The sequence below is a fragment of the Lepidothrix coronata genome, unplaced genomic scaffold (assembly GCF_001604755.1).
Source record: "Lepidothrix coronata isolate B3197 unplaced genomic scaffold, Lepidothrix_coronata-1.0 Scaffold137, whole genome shotgun sequence".
Lineage (NCBI taxonomy): Eukaryota > Metazoa > Chordata > Aves > Passeriformes > Pipridae > Lepidothrix > Lepidothrix coronata.
In genome coordinates, this window is record NW_016690317.1 from 2,314,706 (window position 1) to 2,327,987 (window position 13,282).

The window sequence follows — 13,282 nt, forward strand, 5'->3', positions numbered from 1 at the left end:
ATTAGATGGCATACTGGGGAGAAATTCCTCCCTGTGAGGGTGGTGAGGCCCTGGAGTGGATTTCCCAGAGGATGCTCCATCCCTGGGAGTGTCCAAAGCCAGGTTGGATGGTGCTTGGAGCAACCTGGGCTAGTGGAAGGTGTCCCTGCCCATGGCAGGGGGTTGGAACTGGATGATCCTTAAGATCCCTCCCAACCCAAACCATTCCATGATCCCATGACACGGCACCATCCGTTATCTGCCCAACCCTTCAGTGTTTTCTCCAACCTCCTGGCTGCTCTCCAGGCTTGGCAATTCTCTCCAACTTCCTAAATTTCCATTGGCCTAGAACACGATATTTCCTTTTTCCACTCCCCTTCCTGCCCCCTGGCACCTGCAAACCATCACTGGGTGCCCTCAACCAGCTCATGTTTCGAGCTGGGGAAGCTGCACCTCCACAAAACCCCATCCTTCCCTTCCCTCCTCCTCCCTCTGTAGGTGCATCCCCAGCCAGGAACATTTTCTGAGGAGCCCAAGGGTCCATTTTGAGGCTAATGAGATGCAGGAGAGAGAAGTGCAGAGTTTGCACCTCCCCTCGTCCTGCTGGCAAATAAAACCCCAGCGACGTTTCTGGGATAAAAGTTCCAGATTAATGAAAGCTGCCTTGAGGAGCTCTTCTCATTTCCAGTTAGGTATTCCTTCCCCTCGCCCAGGCAGCTCTCCCCAGCCTCTCCCAAATTTGCTTTGACCTAGAAAAAAAGGCTTTTTTTTTTTTTTGCTCCAACAGCTGCACTTTATTACATCTTCACTGGTGGTCTTTTATAGTTTATTAGCCAAAGAAACAGATAAGTTTAATCCAGACAATTATCATTAGTGGTAATATATTGTAATCAGAGGCACATGGGCTGTAAAATCTCCATTCAGTTGTCCAGGGATTGGAGTTTTCAGGCGAATATTGGGGAATTTGTTAAACCATGTTGGAAAAAGGCAGTAGTAGATTTAGGGGGGGGGTGGGAGGAGGTGGAGGCTCGTATTGTTTAAATCCTTCTCCTTCTGGGGACGGAGGGTTATTCATGATTTGGCTTTTCGAGCCCCTTGGCTGGGAATTACTCATTTATTTTCGGGGAAGGAGCAAAGGCCCAGTGAGAATATTGCATATTTCAGCGGGTGGGTTGGGCAGGGAGCTGGGCAGGGGCGGGAGGGATCGGCTCCTCTTTGGGACATGCCTGCGTAGTTTCACACCAGATCAGCGGATCTGGGGGGCAAAGAGGGAGAAAAAGCAGCTGGTTTTTCCTTCCCCTCTCCCAGTTCTTCACTCTGGCTTGGGTGAGCAGCCAGGGCAGGGGCAGGGATTGGTGGTGTCACCTTAGTGTTCTGTGTTGTGTGTCCGTATTTAAGGGAGGAAGCGGCTTAAACCAGCCAGGTGGTTTGGGGATCCGTGGGATTTAGGGCCTTTCACGTTCAGAGCTGATTTTCGGGGCTGCAGGGTCTCGATTTAACAGCCTCTGTCTGAACCTCCCCGGGCAAGGGGGTGTCGTGGTCACCTGGCACGGAACCATTCCCTTGGCTCCGAGCATGGAGAGGTTTGGCCATGGGGTTGTCGTGGTCACTCCAGCATGGCACAGTCCTCTCGGAGTGCTGTCCAGCTCCCAGAACCAAGGAGGCTTTAGCCATGGGAATGTCGTGGTCACCCTGACACAGCATCACCCCCTTGGAGTGTGCTCCTGCTCCTGAGAACGATTGGCACATGGTCCTGCTCCCAAAATTGGAAGGGTTTTGGCCACAGGGATGTCGTGGTCACCCCAGCACAGTATCATCCCTTTGGTGGGTACATGCTCCCCAAATTGGAGAGGTTTTGGCCACGGGAATGCCCTGGTCAGCCTGGCTTTGGCAGGGGTGACCCAGAGGGTGCTGCCACCCAGGTACCACCACCCAGGGGTGTGTGACAGCCCCGTGGGACATCCCAGAGGTGGGATCCAGCAGCAGATCCATGTATAAATTCAATTGGAGTGTGTGGCATCCCCGGCGAGGGGATCACCCCCTTCATCCCATCACCCCACCATCCCATAAACCCCATGAACTGCCTTTCCTGCCGGCGGGCGAAGCCGATCACGGGCCACGAGCAGCTCCAGGGGTGCCGGGACCGGAAGCAGGAAAAGCCGCTTTCATGTCCTTAACGAGCCCCTAATGAGGATTTGGAGGCCAGAGCAGCCACATGGCCCCTGCGCCGCCTAATCCCCCTCTGTGCAGCTCCCCTGGCCCGGCCCCCTCCGGCCTGTGCCTTCTCCCTCCCCTCGGAAGGGCTGGTTTTAATTTCCCCCTTCCTGGTGGGTGGACGGGACGTGTGGGCACTGGCTGAGGAATGGCAGGAATCCCCTGAGTCCTCCCGGTGCCTCTCCCAGCTTCCCATCACTTTCTTTGCTGTCTGATGCTCCCCAGCTCTGTTATTCCTTTTTTTCCCCCCCTGTCCAACACCAGCCCCTTTCCTTTTGCTTTCATTATCCAAGCCATCATCCCTAAAATAATGCCATAGGGAAGAGCCACCTGTGTGCCAGCCTAGTCCAGCTCCCAGGCTGCCAACAGGAGCGTCTGAGACACTTGAAAATGGGAAAAAATAAAGGTTTCAAGACTATTTTTTTCCCTGTGCCAAAGCCCTGCCACCTCTTTCCTATTGCTGGCTCCAAAAATGGGGGCTGGAGGGAGCCGTGGGGCGAGGATTTGGGATGGAGAGGGCGAGGAGAAGAGCTGCAGGCAGGGAGGTGACGGGACGTTCCCGCTCCTCCAGCGTCCCCACCATCCCCATCCTGGCCTTCCCAGCGGAGAGGTGGGAAGAAGTTTTCCATTTGCAAGCCCCAGACTTGTCAGCTGGGCTGACAAACAAACAGATCCGGCGGTGCCAGGAATCCTGGGGGGCACTTTTATCTCCCGTGGCAGCGTCTCTCCAACCCCATCCTTTAATTACGGGGAGCCGAAGGGAGGCCGGCGTGGAGACGAGGTGGCAGCGTGATTTATAATTCAGAGGACGGGGTGATTTAGATGTTTTCCCAAGGATAACCTGTCATCCCAGAGGAGTTCACCGGCAGGTTCCCCCTCTCCCCCCCGTGGCAGCGGGGAGATAGTAATTTGTATTTTCTTTTCGTTATCCCTGCGTATCTCCCCTCACCTGCTCCTCTTAAGCCGCCTGGGCTGTAATCCCCTCTCAGCAGCCTTCCCTAAAAAGTGACAGGGAACAACAGCAGCTTATTCCACAAGCTGCTTTCGTGGCTGGGGCTCTAATACCCCTGTGCTGCTGTTTTACCTTCACTTCACCACCTATCCCTCCAAATTTTACTCGAGTCGGCTTTGATTTTTCTTTGTTTTTTTGTGGTAAAACAAATTAAAACTCGAGTAGCAGAGGGTGGTGGTGGGGATTTGGGGCTGGTTATGACTGTCAGACCCCCTCATTTCATATGGAATGAGCGTAGGGAGGAGGACAGTGCTGGGATTATTGACAAGGTTAGATATTAGGAATTTTTTTTTTCATGGAAAGGGTTGTTGGAACAGGCTGCCCAGGGCAGGGGTGGAGTCACCATCCCTGGAAGTGTTCAAAAAACGTGGATGTGGCACTCGGGGACACGGTTTGGTGGTGAACACGGCGGTGGTGCTGAGCTGATGGTTGGACTTGATCTTAAAGGTCTTTTCCAACCTTAATGATTCCTTGATTCTGTGATAAATTCCCGCATCTGCTCCAGGATTTTCCCCTGTGGATCTCACAGTGATAGGGATTGTCGCCCTTGCTCCGTGTGGTGGGGAGTAAAACAACCAGGGTTTGATTGTGAGGCTTCCCTGGGCCTTTCCCCAGCTCCCTAAAATCCTGGGATTAGTTGTCCAGGCTCCATTTCCAGGGAGGCTGCTGCTGTTTGGGTGTTTCTCCCCTCCCGTGGCACCGAGGTTGGTCCTTGTCCCTCGTTCTGCCACCAGGAGGGTTCACACTCCTCAGCCAGAGGCTTTGGAAAACATCTTTGATCCCCGTGGGGTTGTTCTTGGAGGGCTTGGATGTGCCTGTGGATGGCAGGAGCTCTGCAGGCGCCTTTGTGCCAGGCTTTGCACCAGCAGCCTTTGGAAATAACATGCATGGGATGGTTGGGAAGGCACTGGGCCGACATGTGAAGTGATGAAGCCGCAGGAATAACTTGGCACTGGCACGAGCCCCTGTCTCCCTGTCACCCTGGGATCGTATTTCTGTCCACACAGGGAGAAAAAACCTGGGCAGGACGTCAGCACGGGCAAGAAACCTGCTGTCTGTGAATCCCAGGGGATTTCAGAGCTGCTGGAATTTAGGTGGAGTCGTTCCTTCAGGAGCTGGAGGCAGCTTTGCCTCAATCCACAGCAGTCCAAGGAAAGGAGCATCTTGCCCTGCTTGAGCTGAGCTAATCCTGCATGAAAATTAAACCAAGTGGCCTGGTTGGCACGGGGAGAGCTTGGTGGGCATGGGAAAAGCTTGGCTGGCACAGGGAGAGCTTGGTGGGCATGGGAAAAGCTTGGCTGGCACAGGGAGAGCTTGGTGGGCATGGGAAAAGCTTGGCTGGCACAGGGACAGCTTGGTGGCACCTTGGTGGTGTCCAGAGGAGCCACAACTGACCCAATCCTTCCTGCTGGCACTGGAGGTGAAGGATCACCACGCTGACACAATGGGGAGTGGGTTTAAACTAGGAAAGGGGAGATTTAAATTAGATATTAGGAGGAAATACTTCCCTGTGAGGGCAGCGAGGAGCTGGGATGGAATTCCCAGAGAACCTATGGCTGTCCCATCCCTGGAAGTGCCCAAGGTCAAGTTGGAGCAACCTGGTCTAGCAGAAGGTGTCCCTGCCTGTGGCAGGGGGTGGAACAAGATGATTTCAAGTCCCTTCCAACCCAAACCATTCCATGATTCGATGACTCCCAGGAACTCAGGACTCTCCGAGCCGGGCACGGCTGCGGATCCAGGGAGCTGAGCCCCCCCTTCCCTCTGAAATGCAGCGTATAATCTATGCATTAAAATTCCTTGTGAGACAGTAGTTGCTGTGCCTACACAGTCACAGCCTCTTCAGATGCAGCCCTGTAGATATTTTACAAAGCTCTGCCGGAGCTCAGTGTCCTCCCATCACGGGGCTGCCAAATCGCTCCCGGTTGATGCCGGGAATGAGAAAGGGGAACAAAAAAAAAAAAAAAGAAAAATCAAAATCGAGCCGTTTTCCCTCTTTAAAAGCCAGATTTGACTTCAAAGTGAATGGAAACTGCGTGGCTGATCATCTTCCTGCGTCCCCGCTCGCTGCTTCCCCGAGCCAAAGGGTTTGCTCTTCCCTGCGGGTGGAAGTGGATGGGTGTGGATTCTCCGGTGTCTCGTGGCTCTGTGAGTGCAGGAGCACCGTGGATGTGCCAGGGAAAGGCTGGGCCACCGGGAAAACACCACCAAAAGCTGGGTTTAGGTGCCAGCAGAAGGCTCAGTGGGTTTGGGATGTCTCTTAGAAGTGTTTTCCAGGAGCTGGTGGATGCGCGGGAGGTGATGGCCACGTCCAGGACGTGGTGGGTGGTGACCACCTTGCTGCACAGCAGAGAAGGGAGGATTTCCCAGCCTCAGGCCATCTCCTCTGCTGTTCCCACGCCTGGATTCTCACCGTGGAGGAGCAGCTTAGCCCTGCCCCGTGGCCCTCATTCCCTGTTCCTGCCCTGCTTTAGGTCCGAGGGTTTGTGTCCTTCCCAAACCTCCCCCATCAGGGATAGAACATCAAATAAAGCCAAGAGAGCCCCTGGCCTGGTGGGATCCATCCTTTCCATCGTTAATAATTAGGAGAAATCCCTGCAGGAGCTGCGACCTCATGTCTGTGCTGTTGGCAAAAAACACCCACACTGAGGAAACATGGTTTAAAAACAGCCCTGGAAGTGCTCCAGGCCAGGTTGGATTGGGCTTGGAGCCTCCTGGTCCAGTGGAGCATGTCCCTGCCAGTGGGATTGGAACTAGATGGTCCTTAAGGGCCCTCCCAACCCAAACCATTCCATGATTCCATGAAACCAAACCATCTTTTTATGAGACCTCTCAACCTGACCACCCCTTCCCATCCTCCACGCCCTCCTTCCCTCCCATCCCTGTTCCTCTAACCCCTCTCCCGGCGTATTTTTGGACTTTATGAAGAGGTAGGAGATATTTTAGCAGGCCAGGAGCTGGTGAGGCCATGCCTGGAGCCCGGTGCATCCAGGACATGTCACCCATTTAAATATAATGGGGCCGTGTGGGACGGTGCCCATAAAAAGCAATGTCAGGGCAGAGCATCTGATCCGCCCTGGGCAGCTGGGGAAGCTCCCTGATGACTTTTCCAGGTTGTTCCTCGTGCCACAGCCCCAGTCTGTCGCAATAGAGGGAGAATATCATGGGATAAATATATATTTGTATATATTTGCTCTGTGCCAAGCATGAGAGCCTTGGGGGGGGACGTGCGGGGACCGGGCGGGATTGGAGGATCACGTCCCTCTCCAGCATCTCAGCCAGGGATGCTCCACACAAATGCAAATATTCCCACTTCTCCCTCGCTCCTGGCGTTTGCCCTTTGCTCAGGGATAAAAGTTTTTCCCTGGGCACCCCCCAGTCCAGCACATCAGCACCCTCCGGAGCGAGCGCGGCGGCGGAAAATGGGATTTTAATAGGGGATGGAACGGCTGGGAACACCCGTGGTTTCAGCTGAACCCTGGATTTAGGTCACATCTAAAGCAAATTACACTCATAAAGTGATATTTGTGTCTTTTCTTCTTGCTAATGTGCCCCCCAGTCACTTTATATTTATATATATATATATTTTATTTTTTTTTTTTTTTAACATTTAAAGAGGTGGAAAAGCTGTTTGTTCCCTCTTGGAGGTAAAATCCATCACCAGGCTGTTCAGATATATTTTCCACCACTCCATTCCTGGCTTTGACTCCCCCAAACCACCCTGTAAATTATGAATATTAAATTAACATCCCTGGAGGGAGCGTCACCCCTTTGATACGAACCCACAGCCCAGCCCTGCTTCCCACTGGTATAATTCGATTTACTGGAATTTGGGAGACAAGAGCAAGGCTCCAGTTCCTGCTTTTCCCTTTTCTGTCACGTTCAGAACTATTCTCTCTCGTCTCCCCCGTCAGATGTTGGTTGTTGCCTCAATTTGTAACACATTTTAATAACACGAATCTTCCCGTGGCCTGGCTGATTGTTGGATGCTGTTAATCCTTCTGGGAGGAGGGGTCAGAGCTGGGTTTGCAAGCCCAAAATTGCAAAAGCAGCAAAAAAAAAATTTGCCCTCCCAAAAATTAAAAAAAAAAAAAAATTAAGCGAAAGATTAAAAAAAATTGCCCAAAAAAAGCAAATTAACAGAAAAAATTAACAATAAAAGAGAAGAATGCCAAAAAAAGAAAAAAAAAAAAAAAAGGCTGCACTTAATATTTCGTATTTATTTTTTCATGGACTTTTTATTCAGCTTCTCTGCCTGCTCATTGCCTTTCCAAAGGGGGATTGGGGAAATACCACATTAATTAAGTATATTGTGTGACCATCACAGAGCCCTGGAATGGTTCGGGTGGGAACCTGGCCCAGGGTGCCTTGGGCGCTGCATCCATCCGAAATATGCCATCCCAAGCCCTCTCCCATCCTTTTCCCAGGTTCAGCAGCGTGTTCCCCAGCCTGAACATGGCGGTGAAGAGGCGGGAGCAGACGCTCCAGGACTACAAGCGCCTGCAATCCAAGGTGGAAAAATACGAGGAGAAGGAGAGGACCGGCCCCGTCCTGGCCAAGCTGCACCAGGTACCCGGATACTCACCCGGCATTCCCGGGAAAACTTGGGGAAGAGCTTTTCCCTTGGCATCTGGCCACCCGTGCAGCGTATGAACAGTTTGGAAGGGTGTCTTTTACCAGTGGGGGAAAAAAAAAATCCCCGGGTTGATAAATGCGGATTTTAAAGCAGAAGAGCCGCTTTTCCCAGATAAAAGGGAACGTTTTCCAACGCAAACCGGGATCAAAGCCCCCCCCAGGAGCTGGGGGGTGCTCGGGGTCGAGGCACAGGGGGGGTTCCCCCCTCCTGACCTCCCCGTCTGAGGGAGCAGCTGGATGGGAAAAGGGACAGATCAGAGCATTCCCCCAGCTTTATGTTTCCCACCTGTTCCGAAAATTCGTCTTGGAAAAAATCACCGGTAATTGGTTAACAGGAAGTTGTGCCAGATTTTTTTTTTTCCCCCCCCTCCTCTCTCCCAAATTTTAGCAGAATCAACATTAGGGGTTTGGGTTTGTTTCTCTTTTTTTTTTTTTTTTTTTTTTTGGAATTAAATCTTCCCCGGCGTTTCTCCACCAAATCCGTGGGCTCCGACAGCACGTGGCTTGATCCTCGGAGGAACAATTGATTCCCAGCATCAGAGAAAATGTGTTTTTCTGATGAGTTTCCCCCCCCCCAAAAAAAAAATGAAGTTTTGTGTTAAAGAACAGCCCGAACAAAAGACACCTCTGATTTAACAGTAAGCAGCTTATTTTGCTCAGCCTCGGTGACTAAAGCTGGGGCTGGAAAAACGGGAATGCTTTTGTCCTGGTGATTAAGCAGGTTTTAGTTATTTAATGTATTTTTTCCCCTTAATGAACTTCTGATCTAATTCTACTCCCCCCCCTCAAAAAAAAAATAATAAAACTTCACTAAACACTGCATGAGCTTAAACACCTGTGGGAGGGAGCCTTCAGCATTCCCAAACCCGGGGTATCCAAGAGGCCCAGATTTGATGGGAAATGGCCTCATCTCATCCAGGTGTTTAATTATGGAGCTGCAGGTTTAATCAGGTATTTACTCCCAGTTCTCTGCTCTCCATGAGCTCCATCCCTGCAGTTCCAATGTCCGTGGGGAACGATGAATTTGCCTCTGGGGTGATTTGAGGCTCTGCCAGCCCGGAGCTCTGCCCATTCCATCCCTCTGGAATTCTGTCCCTGTCCCCGGGAGCGGGGCCGGCGCCGTGGCCGGGCTCGGATCCCCTGCACCCCCCTCCCTCTGGAATGGCACTGGGATTAAGTGGCAGACTTGAACCAGTCTAATATTTCACAGCCCACCCCCTCCTGCCCTTTTCCACACCATCCCTGAGACATTTCCCTTTCTCCCCACGCTTCTGTTGGAAGGAGCCAGTTGGACACGCTGAGCTGAAGGTCACGGGCAAAAGGGGTGGTGGGGGCAGGATCCTGGGGAGATGGTCCTGGGAATTGCAGGGAGAGGGGACGTGGCCATGGCCAGGGATGTTCTCCAGCCTGACTGAGCTTTAGGGGTAGTTTTTGTCCATGTTTTTCCAAAGGAGGGAAGACCAGCTGGCTCAGAGCCTCTCTGGGTGTCCCATGGCTTTGCAGGGTCAGAGCTTGGTTCCCACCAGGCTCCATTAACTGGTCACTTGATCCCACCAGGCTCCACTGGATGGTCATTTGATCCCACCAGGCTCCATTAACTGGTCACTTAATCCCACCAGGCTCCACTGGATGGTCACTTGGGTCCCACCAGGTTCTATTATTCCATTAACTGGTCACTTGATCCCACCAGACTCCATTGGATGGTCACTTGGGTCCCACCAGGCTGTGTTGGATTGTCCCACGGTTCCCAGCAGGTCCCAGTAGCTGATCACCAGGTTCCATTGGATGATCCCATGGGTCCCACCAGGCTCAGGTCAAAGCAGAGCATTCCTCTGGAATGGCCTCTTTGAAGGCATTCCCAAAGGAAGAGCGTTTTCCCAGGTGTCTGACTCGCAGCCTCTCCTCTCCTCTCCCAGGCCCGGGAGGAGCTGCGCCCGGTGAAGGAGGACTTTGAAGCCAAAAACAAGCAGCTCCTGGAGGAAATGCCCAAATTTTACAGCAGCCGCATCGATTACTTCAAACCCAGCTTTGAGTCTCTGGTCCGGGCACAGGTGAGAGGCTGTTCCTGCCTGCTGGGCACTGCCAGGGGGGAATCCTTTGGTGGGAATCCTCCTGCAGAGCGCCTGGGTGGGGATTCCACCTGGAGCAAGGTGCTTTCTCGCAGCAGTGCCTCCAGGAATTCCATCACCCCGGTGGGAGGGCACGGGGAGCAGTGGGATGGCTGGTGGGAGTTCAGATGGACCTTGGCCTGGCACAAGTGGTGCAGTGCTGGATAGAAGGGACAGCTGAGGGGAATTTTATATGGATCTGGGACACTCCTGGTACGTGGATCGTGTCCTGTCCCGCAGTTCCAGCCCTGGCTATACATAATCCGCTGGGATTTGATGGCTCTATCCACCTGGGCATGTCATCCCCTTGGATTTGTAGTCCTGAGCTCTGGGTTGGATCTTGTTGGAGGTGTTGAGATGCTCAGGGCTCATCTTAAGGGTCTCTTGTGGCTTCTGGTGAGCAGAGAGGAGGCTCCTGGGACATCTCCACGCTGAGGATTTGCAGGAAAGGAGTGGCCTAAATAACCCGCAGCTTTCACTTCCATCCTCCAGCCTCCTTTGGGGACTTGCTGCTGCTCCTCCTCCTCCTCCTCCTTCTCCCTTTGCCCTTTTCCTCAGGCTGGAGAGGGACAGGGTTGGGATCTAATCAACCTTTGAACCTCCAGCACCTCATGCCCTGGGTCACGGGGCGGTCCCGTGATGGGAGGGGAGGACAAAACCTCTCTCTGCTCCCTCCGTGGGCGTTTCCCGGTGGTATTTTTGGGAAGGGAGCTGCTGCAGGGACACAGGTGCCGGGCGGGGGGGCTGCAGGGAGGTGCTGGGAGCACGTGTTCCATCTCACCTCCGACTCTGGGGGGGCCTCTGCGCGGAGCTGCCAGCGAGTTGTCTGCAGGCTGATTCACCTACCAGATGGTGCCGATGCTCCCTGCGCCGCAGGGTGGGAGCTGGGGATGCTGTTCCTGCTGTTCCCTCAGCGATGGGCCCCGGGGCTCCCTGTTCCAGCCCGGCACAGCCGGAATAACCACAATTCCCAGAGCCACTGCAGGGTCTCGCTGGCCCTTTCCCCCTGCAGACCCTCTCCGGGTCGCACGGATGGGACCTGGAAACCCGAAGGTTCTCTGCCATCTCCGGGTGTTTGCCATCCATGAGTTTCCTCAGAGAGCAGCTTTGCCCCTCTGGCTTTGACCACGATGTCCCTCACTCCGTTTGCATCCCAATTCCCAGGGAGTTTGGGGCGAGGGCACGTTGGGATGGATGTGCTCGGAGCACCCAGGGATGCGAGCAGGGAGCGGCAGGATGTCCTTGCTGGGGCTGTTTGTAAGACTGTCCATTCATATCCCTCTTCTTCCTCGGGAATCCTCTGTTTTCTCTCCCAGCCTGCTCCATCTTCAGGTGAGGAGTTTCTCAGGAGAGCCGAGCGAAATCCCGTTTTTAATCCCCCAAAAAAAGGCAGCGTCACAACAAAGCTGATGCATCTCCCGTAGGCTGGACTAGAGCTGGTCCCAGATGGATGCAGCTCCCATCCCTCCCTCCCTGCCAGCTTCCATGGGAGCTGCATCCCTCTCCCCCAGCACTGGCTGCACCCTTCCACCCCCGGGGAGGGAATGCCAGGAGGAGAGCTCGGAATGTGTGTCCCCCTCCGCCGCTTTAGGAGCTCTGGGGAGAGTTTTCCCATCGAAGGGGCTTAAATATTAAGGAGAAGGGAAATGACTTGCCCGAGGGAATGAGTCAGTGGCGAGCCAGGAATAGCTCCCAGAGCCCTGACTCACCTGGGGAGCTGCTCACCTGCGGGCAACTGCCTGGGAAGGGCATCCCGGGGGCTGCCGGGGGGCTGCCGGGAGCATCCCCATTCCCTGTGGGAATATTTCCCAGCCAGCCCCGCTCATCCCGGGTTTCTCTCCCTCCATGCCTCCTTGAGCTGATTTAGCACCTCAGGGGGAGGGCGTGTTCCTCGATGGAATTTCTGTTTTCAGCCTCTTCTCTGGGTCCCTTCCTAGGGGCGATGGTTGGGATGGGGCTGGGGGTGCATCCCTGAAGGAAAGGGGTGGATGGGGGGAGGCTGGGATCAGCTGCCACCGTGCTGGTGGCCATGACTTGGGGGCTGCTTGTCCCTGGGTCAAACCCACCGTCCAAAGGCAAAACTACGCAGTTTTCCCTATCTTTTTTGGCCCTGGAGAAGTCGGAGGGTTACAGTGAGACAAGAGTGTGACGGTGACACCGGGAAGGGCTGGGAAAGGGCCCAGCTGCCTCTCCGTGCCATGGCAAAGGACCCTGCTCCAAACCAGCCCCATGGCTCTGACCCAAGGAGACCCTCCAGAGCCTCCTCTCCGGGCGGGCGAGTTCCCATGGCACAGCCTGGCCCCGTTCCCGGTGTCTCCTGACGCCGGGACATGTCCCGAGCTCGCAGGGCTGTAACATTCAACTCCAAATTCTTCCCTCCACCCACGTGCCCGGGCCAAGCCAAGGGAGGCAAATGTTTCCCTGGCTGGGGGCTTTGAAGTGGCCACACGGAGATGAAAGGGGGGGATTTTGGAGCTGGTGTGAGGCGTGAACAAACTTCCTTCCCGCTTTCGTGCTTTATTTTCCAGCTAGAAAACGTGATGTTCCTTTGGTTTTTAAGGAAATGGGGGGAGAAAAGATGGGGCTGGCAGGCTGGGGGGGTTGCTGTGGGACGGGGGAGCCCGGCCCTGGCAGTGACCCCGGGTTTGTTTTGGGTAGGGCTGACCCAAACACAGCCGGCCATTCCCGGCCGGGCCGTTGTGAGCGGGATCTACAGAAAATCCGCGGAACACCGTGTCCCCAAACAGAATTAGTTCAAGACAGGTGGACTCGGGGCCTTTGGCTCGGGCTCAAAGGCGAGTTGGAGATGGGATTTGATGGGATGGGGACGGAGCATATGGTATCCATAGCTGGAAAAGTACTGGGCTGGCGGGAGCAGGTAGGGCAGGGGGAGCTGCCTGTGGAGCCAGAGGGTCCCCCCCCGTCACTGCCACGAGTGTGGGGTGCACCCCCTTCCTGGGACCCCCCATGGAGGCAGGGGTGGTTTTTACTTGTATTCCAATGGGGGGATCGGTGCCAGTGGGATTCTGTTGGTGCAGCTCGGGGGACTCAGCTGGTCGTGGCCCTGCTGGTTTGGCACAGGGGCCTGCTGGGGGAGAGGAGCATCCCCGAGGACACCCCCCAGGCCCTGGGGACACGGCGTGTCCCACGGGAAGGGCTCACCCACGGGAAGGGCTCACCCACGGGAAGGGCTCGGTGGCTGCGGGATATGGGCGGTGGGGGGGAGCAGCACCAAAGAGTTTGGACTGAGGGCAATCCCGGGGGACAATCCTGGGAGCAACTGTGGGGGAAATTCTGAAGAGGCCAGCCCTGGGGGACAATCCTGGGAGCAACTGTG

The 13,282-nt window shown here is 54.5% G+C and overlaps 1 protein-coding gene across 1 annotated transcript in view; it reads left to right on the plus strand.

Moving 5' to 3' along the window:
* The window catches only part of BIN3 (bridging integrator 3), a 27,409-nt gene extending 16,153 nt beyond the window's left edge, over positions 1-11,256 (plus strand). The window contains exons 7-8 of the mRNA XM_017827279.1: positions 7,630-7,771; positions 9,754-11,256. Of these exons, the coding sequence (XP_017682768.1) occupies positions 7,630-7,771; positions 9,754-10,113 (502 nt within the window). The 3' untranslated portion in view covers positions 10,114-11,256. The remainder of the gene's footprint in view (positions 1-7,629; positions 7,772-9,753) is intronic.
* Positions 11,257-13,282: the final 2,026 nt, after the last annotated feature.